The 18,983-nt window shown below is 36.8% G+C and overlaps 1 protein-coding gene across 23 annotated transcripts in view; it reads left to right on the top strand.

Annotated features, from left to right (window-relative positions):
- Window positions 1–18,983, top strand: part of Afdn (afadin, adherens junction formation factor) — a 149,572-nt gene that overhangs the window by 80,995 nt on the left and 49,594 nt on the right. For 15 of the 23 annotated variants that reach the window (XM_063233048.1, XM_063233045.1, XM_063233046.1 and 12 more), the window contains exons 9-17: window positions 649–693; window positions 4,222–4,316; window positions 5,950–6,212; window positions 9,737–9,806; window positions 11,758–11,876; window positions 15,839–15,900; window positions 16,001–16,206; window positions 18,026–18,046; window positions 18,787–18,932. In XM_063233048.1, the coding sequence (XP_063089118.1) occupies window positions 649–693; window positions 4,222–4,316; window positions 5,950–6,212; window positions 9,737–9,806; window positions 11,758–11,876; window positions 15,839–15,900; window positions 16,001–16,206; window positions 18,026–18,046; window positions 18,787–18,932 (1,027 nt within the window). The remainder of the gene's footprint in view (window positions 1–648; window positions 694–4,221; window positions 4,317–5,949; window positions 6,213–9,736; window positions 9,807–11,757; window positions 11,877–15,838; window positions 15,901–16,000; window positions 16,207–18,025; window positions 18,047–18,786; window positions 18,933–18,983) is intronic. The other 8 variants (XM_063233063.1, XM_063233061.1, XM_063233062.1 and 5 more) reach the window with 3 other exon arrangements.

Genomic DNA, 18,983 nt, shown 5'->3' with positions numbered 1-18,983 from the left:
TCTGAGTGTTAGTTGAGGATTCTGTTACTCAAAGCTTTTGTCCTTTCAGTGAGGTGTTTTTATTAATCAGTCAAAATCAGCATGCTGAATGAAATCAATCTATTTTCCATTTATGAGAAAATAGGATTTCTACATTTGATATGTTATAAATGGATTCGTGTGATGGATACAGTGTCAGCCAAGTACCTTTTCTCAGTGTTGAGGTCCTGCCCAGGTGAAATAGGAGGTTTCTGAGAAGTGAGTGTATGCTTACACTGTCTTTTGGAGGAATAGGAGCAGGATGCTGCTTTGTTCTTTACACTGGATCTGAGTGTGTTCATTAAGCAGAAATCAGCCAGGTGGGTGGATAACCTTCTATACGGTTAACTCCCTCTTGCTGTCCTATTGCTTGGCAACTCACCTATTGTCCTGCTGTTTCCTTAACAGTCTACACTGGTTTCTAAAACACTGACCGGGGCACTACTGTACTCTTGTCCGCACAGCTCTGAGAGCTGACGGGTAAAATGTACCTTTTCTTCCTTTGAGACATGTCTCACTGAAGCTTACCCTCTACGTCTCTTCTCCTCCTTCCCCCTCCCACGTGTTCTGCATGGTCTCTGTCCTGCTGATGCTGCCTTCACCTGGGTCCTGGCATTATCTTAACCCCAGGGAGAAGGAGTCACTTTGCCTACTACAGCTATCACAGTTATGAAGGTAATGCTCTGCTTAATACTACGTTTGTAACTGGGGCACGAGGAGACCTCCTGGGTAAAATGGTATTAATTGATCAGATAATACATTTATGAAAAAAATCATTGTACTGTCATTTTATACATACTTATGAAGTGTCTGTCCTTTGATATTCATTTTAATTACTGTAAGCTTATTTTGCTGCTCTTGCTTTCTTAAGTTACCTTTGGAAGCAGCTACAGACAGAAAAGAGTGTGTGACAAAATTGTAAACTGAGAACAAAGTGCCTTAAGGGTGTGTTATCCTTTGTTTAAGCTTTGCTGTTCCCCCTTTGCACTGAGAATACAGGCACAGCATCTCTCATCTGAAAATCTGAAACCTTTGGGCACTGACAAGACACCCACAAGTGGAAAATTCCACACCTGACCCCATTTAACAGATTGTGGTTGGAAAATAGAAGTAGTTAATGTGTCCTATGAAATTGCCTGCAGGCTCTGTGTATAAGGTGTATGAGGTATGATCATTTTACTTTTTAGACATGGGCTCGCTATGTAATTCAGGCTGGCCTTGAACTCTGTAGCTTAGGCAGCCTCGAACTTGCAGCCATCCTCCTGCCTCAACCTCCACATTTAAAAAGTTTAGTATAATAAAAGACACATTGCTATTAGTCCCCCTCAAAGTACTGTCCGTTGGGTCGAACATACTTACTCTATTGTTCTCACCACTTTCTGGGATTTTGTTTTGTTTTGTTTTGGTACTGGGGTTTGAACTTAGGGCCTTGTGCATGTTAGGCAAGCTCTGTATCACTGAGCCATATCTCCAGCCTTCTTGCTGCTTTCTGAAGCAGTTCTGGAAGTCCTCTTTTGTGTCTTTATAAAGAGGTGTGATTAAAAATGTAATGACTGCAACTGCCAAGCAACATCCAGTGTGGAAAAGCAGACAGATAAAAACAGTGCAGTGTGCATTTGTCCATCTTATTCACTGGGTCTAGCACCATTCCAGCTCATCCTTGAAGTCAAAATGACCATGAAAGGTGAACATTATGAATTGATTCAGGATCTCAAGGCAATCATAACAGTGCAATTAAAGCCACTGTCTAAAGAGAATTTCCAGAAATCCTTCAGAAAGTGGCAGAAATAATAGATTTTGAGGGGGGAATAATGGCGATGTATCTGTTACTATAAATTAAAAATTTGAAATCTTAACTAGTTCTGGTCCCAGATTTTTCAGGTAGGGGACTCTGTTAAGGATACTTTTTTGGCAGATGTGCAGTGCAGTGGTGGGGTTGCTCCAAGCTGTCTTGTAAAGTTCCTACAGATACGTTGTGGTTTTCTCCTGGAAGAAAAGTGCTTAGGATTGGGCAGAAACCTTGCTGTGAAAGGGAAACACAGGGAATGTGTATTTAGGGGTTTGACTGCTTATGCCTGTGGATGCTCAGCTGCTGTTAGTTGGCTCAGGGACTGGCTGGCCACAAGAAAGGGGAGGAGGCACCAGGCACTGTTGCCTGCCCCTTCCACTCTTTCTGTCGCTGCTCAGACCAAATGGTTTTTTCCCACTGTGGCTGGGACGACCCTCCAGACTCTGCACTCAACGTACTTTATCTCAGGTTTCTTGTTGCAGTGCAGTGGTGAGGAAGGGGAGCCTGGGAAAGCGGCCTGTGACCCTTCTCTCATATTCCCTGGTCTGTTTTAACAGCGCTTTGCTAATTCCCAAGATGTTTTCAGTAGCAATCAAACATCAGAGGAATATTAATATGAAATTTTTTTCACTCGCAATAGATATATCTTTCTTTCCTGTGCTTGTATTTTTAACTTTGCGTTGAAATAATTTATCTTATTTCTGACATGGTTACTTATTTGCTCCTTTTCTTTTTATAGCTTGCGTAGTTTCTAACTATTGAATTACTTGGTTATCTTCATTTTTAATGTAAATAGTCACTGTTAGCATACTAAGACTTTATTGTGTACCTTCTGTGGACCACACATTGAAAGTTGTAATCAGGGAAAACTTAGCCACGTGGAACCCTGGGATGAAGCGGGGAGAATCTGTAGTTTTTGAAAAGTGTCGTTCATGGTACTGAAAAACAGTTGATGCAGCACTCTGAAGGACAAGAGAGAGTAGGTGATTAATACTGTCATGGTGCTTAAAACAAATAAAATAGTGGGCATTCCAGGAGGAGAGAGGAACTGCCCATGTTCACAAAAATCCCCAGATGAGTTCGATGTCTCATTTGGACCAGGACTTTATATAACAGCACTGAAAATAAATATTCCAACGGAAGCAACATAGACAATGAATCAGTTTTTGGATAGATGTTAAGCATTTGTATCTGAAATACTTCATTGTCATCTCTTCCTTTCCCTAGATGTCACAGATTCCTGAAATAATTCAGAAATAGAAATTTTGTCATTAGAATATTACTTTATTACTCTAAAAACTAATGACAGTAGTAACAAATTACGAATTTGTGGTGTGTTTTGTCGTGTAGAGTTCAGACTCACCAGGACTGAGAGAACTTGGCAGTCAGACTCTGTTTACATGCCCGGGCCTTCCAAAATGTTTAACCTCTGAGACTCAGCTTATGTGCCTGATGCCAGTGACTGCTGACTCTTTACTAAATTACTCTGAAAGTTAGCAGGCAGTCATGAAGTAGGTCAGGGAGACTTTCATTTGCCTTTTAAGGAAACTGTATTTGCTGTGGTACAGTTGAAGTCTGAAGTTGTATCAGAATTCCTGGATTCCATCAGGCATATTTTCTTGTAGATCAACTCTGAAATCAGAGAAGTCACTGGACACCCTCTTGTACCACTTGAGTGTAGTGGCTGAGAAGTAGGGGAACATGTTCAGTATATTAGAGTTAGCATCCTGGCAGTGATGTTTCTTTTTTCCTCCCACCTCTTCTCCATCATAGAAAGTCATTCTACAATCTAAAAGTTCCAACAGTTTAGAAAGGTTTAAAGTGACAGAAACCCAAACAAACACAATTTTCCTTTTTTTAAAATGCAAGTTCTATCCCAAGGAGCTAAGAACTTTGCCAGCAGTTTTTTTCAGACAAGGACATCAGATTCATTGGGGAAATAGTTCAGAAAAAGTCTTCCTAAGTCCGCATTCTGTGGATGGTGATCCAGGAGGTGGGTTGCTGTGAGAAGTCCACAATTACGAACTTCCACATTTGATTTCTCTATGTCTCACCAGCTGTTTTGTGCTGTGAAGATGCACATCTTTCATGGTGATCACACTACTAACCCAGTTCACCCGAGTCATCAACAACAATCCAGGGCAACCCATAGAGAACATTTACTTTTATGTAATGAAAAAATGTTGCAATTAGTAATAGTTTTAGCACTTTCTGTTACACAGAAGCCTCTATATGTACTTCTTTGAAGATTGTATATCCAGTGTGTTGAACTGTATGATGTAAGTTGGAGTGTTCTCTAAAAGAAATCCTGAGAAGTGGGACCCGTAGTTATCATTTTCATAAAGTTTTGTTTATTTCAAGTAAAATGACAAGGATATTAGACGGTGGATGAGCTCTTTCTTCTCTCCTCGCAGATGGCTCTGACTCCAGAGACAAACCAAAGCTTTACCGCCTTCAGTTGAGTGTGACTGAAGTTGGGACGGAAAAGTTTGATGACAACTCTATCCAGGTGCGTTATCAGCTTCCAGTGCAAACCTCTTGCTGTAGTTCTACATATTCAGTAGGCAGCATAAAGTAGAGAACCGGCCACAGGGACAATGAATAAATCAAAATTACTGACTTTCCGTTTAACTATAAATAGGTCATCTACTCTGAGTCACTTTGCTTTAGTGTAGAAAGAATAGTGTCTGTGTTTATGTCTGAGCTCACCCTCCAGAAACTTGGGTTGGTTATGACTGTCCTTGAGCTCCTTACTCTTTCTCTCCAAGAAGGCGATCTGCTTTAAGATTGGGGAAGTTCTTTTGGTGAGTCTGACACACAGCAGCAGGTCTTCAATAAGAACTAGCTAAATATAATTCTAAAGTGCTTGAAACAGAACTTGATACTTTTTTTTGAATATGTGAAATCAGGATTTGTCACTTTGAATTCAGGTAAATTATCTTTGCTCTTGTTTCTCAGTTCTAAAATGATAGGGCTTTTAATTCTATGATTCTTTCATTGCTAGCAAAGCAGTAAAACATTAAGTAGAGGTGTTTGAATTGTAGAGAGCTGTATAGATTGTTTTACTAACTGTGTAGGAAATGTTTAAGGTGACCACAATCATATACTGCTTACATTTTTCCTGTGATGCTGGGGATGAACTCGCGTTCTCACTCATGGTAGACAAGTGCTTTGATCACTGTACTGCACACCTGCCTTGATCATATGCCTTTTTCATTTTTGCTTACTCACTTGCTTGCATGTGTGCACAATTTCTGTCTCTCCCTGTCTCCTACTTTCCTTCACTCCCTTCCTTCTTGATACAGAGACTTGCTGTAGTTCAGGCTGGCCTTGAACTCACATGTGTCCCATGCTGGCTTCGAATTCGTGGCAGTTCTGCTTCAGCCTCTCACATGCTGGGATGAGAAGTGTGCAGGTGTCATATGCTTTTTAATGCAAAGTTGGAATATGCCTTAAGTCAGGTACTACTAGGTGCTAGAAACATCTAAATATTTTAACATTTCAGTAACAATTATTTGGCAAGATGTGGCAAAAATATACTACTGAATGTTTAAATTTTTAAGAAAGCATTTTATAGGAAAAGGCATACTGCTGTTTGCACATTTCTGCCTGCATGAACCAATGGCGATATATGCGTGACTGTCCCATCAGGCAACTTGTACCACTGTGGTACAAACAGATCTAATCACTTTTATTGGTCTTTTTATTAATAAAATTAATTTTAAAAACCAGCCCATATGAGGTCTTGAGTTCAATTCCTGGTATAAATAAATAAGAAAATAAAATGTCCAATGGGGCCGTTATGCCTGCACCATTGGTGGTTCAAGCCACCCAGCAACAAGATACATGAATTATGTAACCATTGTGAGTGTGCTCATTCCTCTTGAAATATTCCTTGTTGTTAAACACTATTATCCCATCATTCTTATCAATGTATATTTTCCTATAATAATTTTTTAAATTTAATTTTTATTTTTAGATAATTCTTTGTATCCTGTTTGTGGGGAATCCACTTAAAAACACCAAAACCCAGAGCTTGTTAAATTGTGTTGATTATAGGACAACTCAAAATTTTTAATTTCTGTTTTTAAAAACTATGTACTTCATAGTGAAAAATGTCTTTAATTTCCTTCTGTTTCCAGTTGTTTGGCCCAGGAATTCAGCCCCATCACTGTGACCTCACCAACATGGATGGAGTGGTCACTGTGACACCAAGAAGTATGGATGCAGAGACCTATGTAGATGGCCAGCGCATCTCAGAAACAACCATGCTGCAGAGTGGCATGAAAGTGCAGTTTGGGGCGTCACATGTGTTTAAGTTTGTGGATCCCAGCCAGGACCACAGCCTTGCAAAGAGATCTGTGGACGGAGGCCTGATGGTCAAGGGCCCACGGCACAAACCTGGGTGAATATGATGTAGATCATCCTTAAAGATTTATCAACCTTAAGGTTTTCGAGTGTGTTGAATATACTTAAAATAATTTGAATTAGGCTTTTTACTTTTTGTTTCAATTCTGTAAAAATCAAAATAGCATTTCTGATTTTGACTATTAAGTTGGGTAAGTTTTAAAGAGAAGAACGATGCTAATATCACCTTAAAATTAGAAATTTAGATACTAATTTTTAAAAATGTTTTATTGAAGTTTTTAATTTTTTTTCTTGTAACTGCTAAATATACCAAAATCTCTTGAAGAATTTAGAATCTTATAGCTCCACCTAGTGCCTTTTGTGAGGACTTGCAATGTGGCCACTTACTGGGAAACTTGTGGAGAGGAATGACTTCTCTTGGTAATTGATAATTTTAAAAATAAACATGGTTATTAGCTACTTTATTATCTGTTTCACAGGTTGACAGGATAATGATCTTGGAAAAATAGCTCCAGTACTCTTTCTTCATGGTATTTATGATGACTCAAAAACTCCACTGAAGTATAAACTTTCTATCCAAAGAGCAGAGACACAAACCAGTATGTTGGTAGACTTTTCCACATTGCTTTTCATGTAATTTTTTTCTATGACTTGCCTTTATTACCCTCCCAGAGCTTACACTTTGGGCCAGGTGTTAGTTACTATTTAGAACTAACATCTTTCTCCAAGATAAACCCTTGGTGTATCATCACATATATTTCTTTAGGCAAAGGGATGTTTGCAGTGTTCATGAGCTGACTAAGTCTGTCACCTGGAGCTAGAGGAGATGACCCTGCCTCATAACTCCCAAAGAGAACCAGCAAGCATCTTTACTGTCTATGTAGGAAAATCCATTTCTTTCTCTTTGTTTAATCTTTAAACTGAATGTGTGTACATTCATTCTTGTAGTTCATGTGCAAGATAACCAGTTTTAAAATATTCTTGTCTTTCTTTTTTTGGTAGCAAAAATCAGACTCAATACCTTGTGCTTGTCAGGCAGGCACTTGGGCCACTGAACTATATCCTCGGCCCAAAATATTGCTTTCTTAAAGTTGTGTTTTTTATTTTGTCTATTTGCTATCCCTACCTTTAGTTTAAATAGGCGCATGGAGTCAGGTTCGTATGTTTTCTGTTTGAATTGTCAGCCTTTCTTACACCTGTCTTCCCTGACACCTGGTAGGGTAAAGCACACTCACATCACAGCCTTCCCTCCTGCTTACTCCGGAGCTGCTCAGGGCTGACTGCAGAACCCCTTGTGGACCTCATGTGTTATTTCTCAGCAGTGCCTGCAGTTACAGTTTCATGTTTACAGTTGCACTTTATTTTTGCATCTACCTCTGTTTGAGTGTTTGTTACTTAACCTTTTACTGCCTATGTTTGCTACTATAGATGGAATTGTAGATACAATCTCTGTCCCACACTTGATCAGCCCTTCATCTTTGCTTTGTGAAGTTTTTCTGTATGTGAGTTAAGTCAGTCTCCCAGTCTAGTGTTGTTTCTTCTTACCATATTCCTGGCCAGAATACAAGACTATAGCTTGGATTTCAGTCTGGAGAATGTTGTGAAATTTTATTATTATGTAGTTTTCTGGCAAAGCTTCTAAACACAATGTAATGGCTCAATATATCATCCATAAATTAGAAGAAAAACATTTTTTATAACCATTTCGTCTAATGTCAGATCATCAATTTCTGAGTAAATACTATATACTGTAAAATGCAGATTCCATAATCTATCTTAGGCTTGGTTACCAGCAGTTAGCAGTGTTTAATGCTAATTTTAAGTTTAAGAATTTTAGGGATCTCAAATAATACCCCAAGACTCATATTTATGCATCTCTGCTGTGTCCATTGAATACCATAGTATGTGGTATTACCATGCTCTGAAAGCTGAAAAGAGAGTGATGCTTACTATCAAAAGTACTCAGTCAGAAACACTGAAGTAATGTTAGCCTTGTTCACCCACCCAGAGTACAATACAGGTGAGCCCATATTAAAGCATAAAAGAGGCAGCATTGGGCAAAGAAAACTTAAGGAGCTGTAGGATGTTAATTGTAAAAAAGAATCAAGAAGGCTTTAGTTATACTCATGTACTATTCCTAAAAGAAAGCTAGGGATGGTAACCTTTGTGTGTGTTTTTGGCACAAGGTGAGCTGTTGCATTTTTTATGTCTGCTGTCAGAGAGCAAACAGCTAAACTGAATCTTTCAAGGCACTGCCAAAATACTTCTGTGTTTTTTGTGAATATCTGGATGGCATGAGTATTCTAAATTTTGAAAACTTGATATGGGGCAGGGATTTAGCACAGTGACATAAGCGTCTGCCTGGCAAGCACACGGTTGTGAGTTTGATCCTCACTACTGCAAAAAAAACCCCAAAAAACAAAACAAAACAAAAAACCCAACTTGATATAATGTGTAAAATTGTGTACAGAAAGTTTAGTCTTTAATAAAAATTTTACTTTGCAAAAGTTACTATTTAAAGCATGGTATTATTTTGCATTGTAAAATAGTTTTGTTTTCTTAGTGACGGGGTAAGAGAAATTTGTGTTTGCTTTGCTAAATGTGACAAAATGAACTTCTATACCATTCCTTGTTTCATTCTCTAGATTGAGCTTAAGTACCAGCATACTTTAAAAACTAGACCGTGTACTTTTGAAACACTAGAAAAAAAGATAGGTCATTTTTTTCATTACTCACGTAGCAATCCAGGAAATTTAACCAGTGATTGATCCTGGTTGGTTTCTAGATGGCTTTAGTTCTCCTTTTTTCTCTGTTGTTTGAGATGAGTGGTTTGCCTTCATCCTTCATTTATGCCAAAGAATTAACTTGCCTCAGCTCTTTACTCTTCAAAATGAGATTTTGTTTGTATTCTGATTGTTTTTCTAATGATTATTTCATTTCATCAAGAAGTTTTTGAGATTTTTAAAAAAATTGTTCAAACTAAGCTAACTCTTGATTTGACTACTAACATTACCAAAAGCTTCCCATTCCCTTAGTGGCGCTCAAGCAGAAGGGTTCCTCACTTCTATGATCTCCTTTACCTTTACCATGTCTACAAATGGTTTTGAAAAAATATGATCCTTAAACTGTTCAGAATACACCCATAAGAAAATTTCTTAAATGCACCATTGTTTTGGCTTTTTTATGCTATAAGTTTCTATGGTGAAAATAAAGCAATTGTTTTAAAGTTTTAGAGTGATGTTGAAAAATCAAACCCAAAGTTGCCTCCATGCTAAGCAAGCAAGTACCTTTCCCACTGAGCTACATGACCAGCCCTTTTTATATTGAGACAGGGTCTTGTTAAGTATCCTAGGCTGGCCTCAAACTTGTGATCCTCCTGCCTCAGTCTCCTTAGTAGCTAGGATTATAGGCATGTGCCACTCTGCCCAGCTATAGAGCAAATTCTGGATGATCTTTGAACACCAGTGTATTTAACTAAACTGTTTCCTATGTTTTATGAAGAAGAAACTTCGACCTGTTGGTTGAAAGTTAATTCTCTGTTTTTATTTTAAATCTTGACAGAACTGTTCAGGAGACAACCTTTGACTTGGGAGGAGATGTTCACAGTGGAACAGCATTGCCAACAAGCAGGGTAAGCAATTACGTATTTATTACCTGAACTGTGCGCTTAACATTGTAGAACATCATGAACAGATATGCTGGTAAAATACTCATTACAGTATGATACAGTGGCCTTCCTCCATGGGTTGTACCATTTTGTTGTTTTTCTTGTAGAGACATGTGAAGAAGAGGTATGAGATTATTTGCTCTTTCTTGCAGCCAGGACATTGTGCTTTCTCCTCCACAAGGAGCATGTTTCCTAGACTTCTCTGGTGTGATATTAGCTCTTGTCGTAGTTACTTTTGTTGTTGCTGAAACAAAATACCCAACAATCAAGGTTAAAAGGAAAAAAGTTTTTTTTTCAGCTCACAATTTGTAGAAGTTTCAGTCCATGGTCATCTGGCTCTCAGGCAAGGTAGCATAACAGAGGAGAATCAGAGAGAAGAAATAGTTCATCGTCTATCCTGCTCCTGTTCTTACAGATGTCCACACAAGCCATATAGCACCCCCCGTTTCCCATCCAGCTGTCCTGCTCCTATGTACCAAGAGCTCTCTATAACCTGGATAGATCTCTTTGTGTATCCTTTCTGTCCTGGTTCTCTTCACTGACACATGTCACATAGCTGCCTGGATCTCTCATTCTTTGTATACTTATTTTTATCAGAGTGTAGATCATTTGCAGTTGTCTCTTTCTCCATACTCAGCTTTCTGTCATGCTGCTGCTCGCTGACATATCCACACAGCTGTATTGATAGCTCTCTCTCCACACAAACGTTGGAACTTGTGTTCATTGACATACAGTATGTTTGTATGGCTGGACAGATCGATTTCTCTGTACTTGTTTGTCCTCCTTCCTATAGTCATTATCTTGTGAGCATTTTCTTACATTTTTAAAAGTCACTTAAAAGCAAAATGCATTATAATATGCAACATATAAACATACCTAGTTTATTCATCACATTATCACTAGCTATACGCTTTTTTAGTAGTCTAAATAATAATGCTACCCACTGACCATGCAGTTTTTTAATGTATGAATGTATTTTATCTAATTGTTATATTGTGTATATATATATATTTATATATTGAAAATTGATATCACAGTACTCTTTACACTGATAACATTTTGAATAGTGTAGTAAAACATTGGCTTGATAAATTGTCATGAATAATCAATAAAATGTAATGCATTCTATAACATAATAAGGAGTGTTAAGATTCTTATATGCAAAAGCATTTTCTTTGAAAATTAGTTTTGTATTCTCATTTATTGAACATGTAAGAAACAAAAATATGTAAAGCTCAATGCTCATTTTTGGATAGACAATATGAATGGTTTGTATTTAGTTTCTTAGAGTCAATTTCTTACAAGAAATTTTGCTATCAAGAATTTTAGTACATAGAAAATTTTTAATATGTTTTGGTTTTCTTAGTGTAGGTAATATCCTTTTTGTCTGTCTGATAAGTTACTTGGAATGTGTGCAGTTTAAAAGTACTCAATATACTCTATTGGGTCAGCATGTATGTGTTTTCCATTTTTGTTGATAATGGTCAGGAAATAAACTAGTTTGTGTACTGGATTTAAACTATTGAGAGTAGGATTTCTAAGACTAAAGAACGAAGGACCCCCAAGTCTTCACTGTACGTATCTCTGACCTCTGACTTCAAAACAGTTGACTTTAGAACATCTTTTGGGAGTAAAACCACTGTTCTACTTTTTGAAAAATCATTGTGCTCGTATTATTTTTGTTTGCCTGTGTTTTATAGCCAACCCTTAGTTCTTTGAAAATGAAAGTGTCTAATTTATTTTAATGTCCTGTGGTTTTGCACATGCCACCATGGATACAGCATACTCAGCAGCATTGCGGCTGTGTCTGGCCTTGCCTCACCTTCCCTTTGCGGTGGCCCCATATCCGATATCTCGCTGCTGCACTAGTATAAAGCTTGTTTGGCATTGTAATGCATTATGTTTCTCTGCACAGAGTACCACTAGACTGGACAGCGACAGGGTGTCATCTGCCTCCAGCACAGCTGAGCGAGGGATGGTGAAGCCAATGATTCGTGTGGATCAGCAGCAGGACTATCGCAGGCAAGAGAGCAGGTAGGGAAAGTTTCTGATTTAAATGGGAGAGTGGTCCAAGCATTCCATCTCTAATGGCTTTGTGGCAAAGCTTACTAAATTTGTAGAGGTTCAGCTGACATCTTTAGAATATTCATAATAATGTCTTAAGTAATATTTTCTTTCTATGTTGCTATTTTTTTTTAAAGCAGAAAACAAAAGCTTTATCAGTAATTGTACTGTTCACTTATATGTCACAGTGTTACCAGGTTGATGTAGGAGACATACTGAGTTGCAATATTGTTCTTCCAAACTGGCTGCTTTATAACAACACCTGAAGGATAGGGATTTTTAATGAATTTCAGTATTTGATAATTTTTATATTTAAAAGAAACTAGTTATTTCATCAGTTTTTAGAAAAATTTTTACATGTTAAAAAATATAGCCAAAATGACTGCACATTTTGGTGAGCTATACTTTCATGTTCTGATGTAGTGTGTCCCCCGTTTGAGACAAGTAAAGGGTAAACTTCTGTTTTTGTCTTCTGGGATTGATCTTGGCTAGTTTTTTAGGGCAGAATAGTTCCCTTTTATTTTCTTAACATTTTTAATATGTATCACCTTAATAAATCAGAATTCTGTGTGTTCTCGTGACTTCAGGTTGTTTAAGTGTTGAGAAGTAGTTCAGTGCTTTAAACATGGTAGTTCAGCAACAGGTGATGGGTTCCAAGAGCTGACGGGAGAGCACTTCTGTTCTAGAGCCCCAGATGGACTCAGGCAGAAGTAGGGTAATACTATGTTACAGCCTGTCCTGTAGTTGTGGTTCTATAATCCCAACTCTCTGGGAGGCTGAAGCAAAAGGGTCACAAATTGAAGCCCAACCTGGAAAACTTAGCAACTTAATGAGACCTTGTCTCAAAGTAAAAAATGGGCTGGGGTAGCTCAGTGTAAAGTTTTGGGTTCAGGCTTAGTATTTCAAAAGAAAGGAGTAGGATGGGAGAGACTTTTAAAAAGTGTAATTACATGGGACTTTGTAACATCAAATGGGGAGCATTGCCTTGTGTGTCCTCTTTAGGCTTTTGAAGATATATTTCAGATTATTACCTGTCAAAGATCCCAGAACTGAGGAGGCAGGTGACATGCCTAGCATCACCTATTAGATCAGAGAAGCAGTTACACTTTCTCCTCATCCAGCAGAGGGCACAGTGTACTGCAAGCTTTTAATACCTCCCGACTTCTTAAATACATAGATTCATCAGGGAATGCCAGGTTTTAATTTTTATTATGGATTTTTGGCTGCTGTGCAAGATTCTGTTGAACCAGTTTACTTTCTGTGTTTGTACTTGTTTTTGGTGGTATAGTGTAAGATTTCTAGAATGGAAAATTACTGTTACAACACATAGCTCTGCTTATAAAGTGATTGAGAAATACTGTTTTACTTGTCACCTCAGATGTTTAAAGGAGTGCATAAATCCAAATGGGATAGGGAAAAGGTTGCTTAGAATGTGCAAAATTAATAAATATATGTAGCTTGTCATGTTAATACAGTGTTGTAATATCCATGTGCCAAAAAGTTATTTTTTCCATACCAAACATTTTAATTAAATATTTTGCAAGCTAAGAGTAGTTTGTTTTATAAAAATTTAGTGAAGGTTTTGATTGAACTATGAATATGACTTTGCTGTTGTTAAGACAAGATGGAGTATATAAACCTTTCTTCCCATTTTCACTATTTTTCATACTTGGAGTGTTGGAATAAACAAAACTTAATTTAATTGGTGTGGTTATAATATACGAACCATTTTAGTAAATGTAAGATACTAATTTTGTACATGAAAAATCCTTTGGGTGACTGGAATGACTTTAAATTTTTTTTTAACCAATTCCAATTTAAATTCCTTATTTTTGCCAGGCTTATTAAAACTACTGAATAATTGATTGAAGTCATCCAGGTACACTTTATAGGACATTAAATTGAAAACAACTTTCTAGCTGTGACTTTAGGATCTACAAATACAACAATAAATACATTGAAATAATTGGACATTTATATTGTTTGTAAGAATATCTTTATTTTGGGGCTGGGGATTTAGCTCAGCAGCATAAGTGCTTGCCTTGCAAGCAGGCAGTCGTGAGTTCGATCCCTGGTACTGATAAAAAAAAAAAAAGAATATCTTTATTTTTGTAAACAAGTTGAATACAAATCATTAAATCATAAATTGAAAAATAAATTTTGAAGGCCTTAATTTGGCTATTTTACTTTGGTTTTTGATAATCTTAATAGTTTATATGAACTCAGATTACATTCGTGCTCTTTACTCATCTTTTGATGCTTGGAGAATATGAGAACAGAGGGAAGAAAACTGTTTGCTGTTGGAGAAGAATTATGTTAAGCCAGTCTATAAACTATTAAAAATCTGTCCTGACTCATGCTTGTTTGTGGAGAAAAGTCTTTCCTTATTTCTAGTAACTTGTTCAGTGAACGAACCAACAATTGCAGACCATTTGTAGCTGGTTAAGGTTTCTCAGCTGAAGCATTGCTGTGACGATTGACTGTTGTTTTAAATGACTAGCAAGTAATTCTGCTTCAAATATTCTGACAACTCTGTTGACCTTCTCTTTCACCAGAAACAAGTGAAATTTGAACACCTGTTTGATTTAGTGATATTTGAACACCTGAGTTTGATTTAGATCAGTATTTAGCTTAGTAGATATTTTCAATGCAGTGTAGGTCATCATAATCCCCACTATTCAGTGTTTAGTGAAGTTTGCAGAGGGTAAACACATGCTTCTTGTCTTTTGTTGTTTATTTTTTTTAAAAAACAGAATTTTTTCTGATCATTTCTGTTATAAAGTTTAAAATGACAAAGATATTGAAATATTAAGGAGGCTAATGACTTGTCTGTTTGCTTGGCTTTTAGTAAATATTATAGATAAAATATAGCTAGTAGCAAACAAATGTGGAGTAATACTTTAATGGCTCTTATCTAAAAGTGAAAAGTGTTTAAACAACACTATCCATTAACAAAAGTATAAATCCATTAAGATAAGGTGATTTAAACTGGATTTTTAATTATTTATCTTACAGTGTTTTTAAAAAGCAGTGTTTAGCAGTGTCTTTTAAATGATTTTTCACCATCATTATAACACAAGATCGTTTTCACTTAGCTGGACTCACATGTATAAATGTACACTTTTATAACTGGAAAAGAAATTGCACAGAACAATGCTCACCCTTACACCTTGCCATTGGCTGAGGACCCACTATTTGAAGAAATTTCTTGAGAAACAGAAATGTCCCTAACTTTCGAATTCATTTTGATGCGGAGTATATGGATATACATAAACATTAGCACTATTCTGCTTTTTACAAATGACCCAAATTATAGTTCCTCTTGATTTGTACTTCTTGCTACTTTATTTTTGTAGTGTTAGGCTAAACGATGAAAGATAACTTGAAGTTTATATGACCTGGCTAAAAAACAAGTGAGTAGAATCTCTTTTTAAGGCATACATCATTGAACATTGGAAGGGATCATACTAAATGACTGAAGGAAACTTTAGGCATCATCTTGTCCAACTTTGTGTCAGAAGACGAAGACAGATGCTATCTAGCCCCTTGAAAAATGCTTTCTTCCCAGTGTAAGGACTCAGTTTCCAATGCACCTTTGCTTTCCTTTTCTTAGTGTGTCTCAGTGGTGTGTCTTTTCACTGTTATCTGAGCCATAGCTATAGCAGCTGCTGGACAGCTTGATCCCTTCCTTAGACATGAGATGTATCCAGAATCATGTGTCAGTTCTGCTCTCAGGATGGAAGCCTATACTTTAAGGATCTAACTTCTGTGAGGAGTTATGAAAAGAGCACTGCTAGTCCATTCATCTAGATGCTTCACTAGGTAATACATGAGGCAAAAAATTTGCTACTTATTTACATTTGAAAACTCTGTAGAGAGATATTAAAAAGTTGTTGACTGTATTTTAAGCAGTGTCAACTTTCTTTCTTTAGATCTCAGGATGCTGCTGGGCCTGACCTGATACTGCCTGCAAGCATTGAATTCAGGGAAAGTTGTAAGTAACTTCAGGATCTTTTGTTATTGAACTATTTCTTGTTCCACTTTTCTCCATATGACTTTCTGTGGTTTTTTTCTTTCCTAAAATCTTTTTACAGCCGAAGATTCATTTTTATCTGCCATTATCAATTACACAAATAGCTCTACAGTTCATTTTAAGTTGTCCCCTACGTATGTATTATACATGGCATGTCGGTATGTATTGTCCAGCCAGCACAGACCTGACCTCAGTCCTACAGAACGCACGCACAAGGTCATCGCTGTCGTCAACAAGATGGTGAGCATGATGGAAGGGGTCATTCAGGTAAGCTCCAGCCTAGAGTCCCAACAGGCTATATTTATAGTGAGTTTAGAGTGGTGAAGGAGGTTCTGCAGCATAGCTGATCTGGTTACATGTTTGACTGTGTTTTGAGATTTTTTTCCCCCCTAAAAGTTATATATAAAGAATTTTTAAAAATGTATAGCTGTGAAAAATTGAAAGTTAATCTTGTTATAAATTCTAGAATAAGTGAACATAAACTACATGTGATAGCATAATGATCATGAGAAAAACTTTAAAAACTGCAGGAATAGTTTTTTGAGGAAGTGTTGAGACAGTTGTGGGTTTGCTTAGAATTAGTAATTTGTTAAAATTAAATTCATATAAAATTAACTGGATTTTTTGATGCAAATAGAATTTAATGCATTTACAACGTTGTGCAAATACTACCCCCACAACATTTTCATTGCTCTGAAGTAAAACCCATCTTCCTGGTAATCACCTTCTAAGAATTTTTTCATGGTTATAGAAAGCACTTGCTCCTTTCTAATGAGCCCACTATGATGCAAATACTAATTGCTTTTCTTTTGACAGTATGTATCTGTCTGTCTGTCTGTAGAAATGATGGACATCATGATTAATTTTTCACTTAAGATGAAATCTTTTCTAAGCTTATTTTTGAAAATTTCAGGAAATAAGAGTATTTTGTTGATAGAATGATTTCATTCCTTTAAGTATTTTGTTGATCTTTAGTTGATGAAAGTGGGATAGCAGTATATGCTATCTTCAAAGTTCTTAAAACTAAATTTATAAGTATTGTAAAAGTTTTCCTAATATATTTGCCAGTGTTCTTACTCAGCTATAAAACTGTAGTAATGTTGTAATATGATTAAGTGGCGTGGTTGTATTTCAACTTTCAGGATCATTTGAGAGAAACTAAAATGATCTTTTAATCCCTTGAGAATTGTTTAAAAAGTCACTATTTTCAAAACATGCTTTTTTTCATGTTTGAATGAGTCACATTATAATAGTTTGGTGGGGTTTTGAGTGCTTTACTCAAACTAGGAAAAGGAAGGTCATTTTATTTGAATACCTTTTTGTTACTCTGGTGTCATTGTTTTACGAACAAGCATGGATTTCCTTTCAGTTATCACTCCAGAGTCATTGTCTGTCTCCCATCACGTTTGCACTTATAATCCCATTTTCAGACTGGGAAATTCCCCATCACACTGCCTTGAGACTTTCCTTGCTGGCGTCTGCTGGACAGAGCAGTCACCACCACTAGGACAAGTCTTTAAGTGTGAAATTTAGGATTTATGTGTGCCTGGAGAAGTCTCAAAAAACTGTCGCAGCAAATAATTTAAATTTTACTTTTGAAAACTTAATTTATTCTTTTTAGTTTAGGTATGAGTTCCTTATATATTTATAAATTTTCAGCTTTTATTTTGAGGTTTTTACTGGTCTTTCCTGTCTCGTCTAATTAATTCAGGGGAATGGACTCTCTTATGCACCTTTAAGTAGTAAGCATTCAGTGTCATTCAAAAGACATTTAGAAGTCCTTCCTTTGCAAATAATTTAAGGAGATCAGTATGTTCATCTGTATTTTATTGTGACATCGTTATAAATTCTATAAAATTCATTTGTGCCAATGTTAAGAGCATAAAACTAAACTTTTATGTCATATACTTCGAAAGCTGCTTCAGAACCAATAAATGAAAATGTAATTTGGGAATAGCGTAACTAAATGTTGTACCTTCATGTCGTACCTTCATATTAGTGTTTTGATTTTTTTTAAACTATCATGATTGTTTACAAGTTTCTTTCTCTCGTTCTGCTTGATTTCCCCTCGTCTGTTTTTCTCCAGGAAGTAGACCAGGTTGATCAGGTAGGACATACTGCTGGGAGCTGATCCTAGCTATGTTGGCTTAGCTGAGTTTCTCATGCTGCTTTCATGTCAAATACAGTACTACAGCAACTGGACTGAACAGTTCATAACACTCATTCAGCAACTGAAACATGCAGTACTAAAATCCTTTTTGACTGTGCAACTTTTATCAGCATTTCATAATTTCTGCTTAATGCACTTCAGTGTGGATATGAAATGACAAAAGTTCTGTTTCTTCTCTTTATTATTTATCCTTGGTTCTTATTCTTTGGATCTCATCTGAGGTTGCCTGGTCTGCACATGTGGTCGGGAGAGGACACAATAGATCAGTATTTGATACTGAGTTGCATGGTGTCCTAGCCAGTGACTACAAGTATCAGGGTGGCTGTGGGTGACCATGAATACATGTGTGTATACCGCACAGATTACCAGATAACGCATAATCTGCAATTTGGCATTGTATTATTTGAAATCTCCATTTTCCCACTCATTCCATTGACTGCAGCTAAATAGATCCACTTGTCTGGATGTAAAACTGTAAAGCAGATGCAGTGGTTGTTGCTTTCCACTGCACTGTGAATACTCAAATTCCTTTGCAAGTATCTGGTATCTGTGGTAAATACCTGGGTGAAGATGGGAATGTACTGGTTTATCTTCAGCAGCTTTTCAGGAGCATTCCTGTTTGTTTTTATTACTTTAGTTTGTCTTGTGTTGCTTATGGAAATGTGTTCTGTCCACAGAAACAAAAGAATATTGCAGGGGCACTGGCCTTCTGGATGGCAAATGCATCTGAACTTCTCAACTTCATCAAGCAGGACCGAGACCTCAGTCGGATCACATTAGATGCCCAAGATGTCTTAGCTCACTTAGTTCAGATGGCATTTAAGTAAGGAATACGTGTTTAAAGATGACACTATTCTGTAAAGCTAAATCACAC

This window comes from Cavia porcellus, unplaced genomic scaffold (genome assembly GCF_034190915.1).
Source record: "Cavia porcellus strain 051 isolate PalLab524CR breed Dunkin Hartley unplaced genomic scaffold, mCavPor4.1 scaffold_22, whole genome shotgun sequence".
Lineage (NCBI taxonomy): Eukaryota > Metazoa > Chordata > Mammalia > Rodentia > Caviidae > Cavia > Cavia porcellus.
This window is presented reverse-complemented; position numbering and strand designations above follow the sequence as displayed.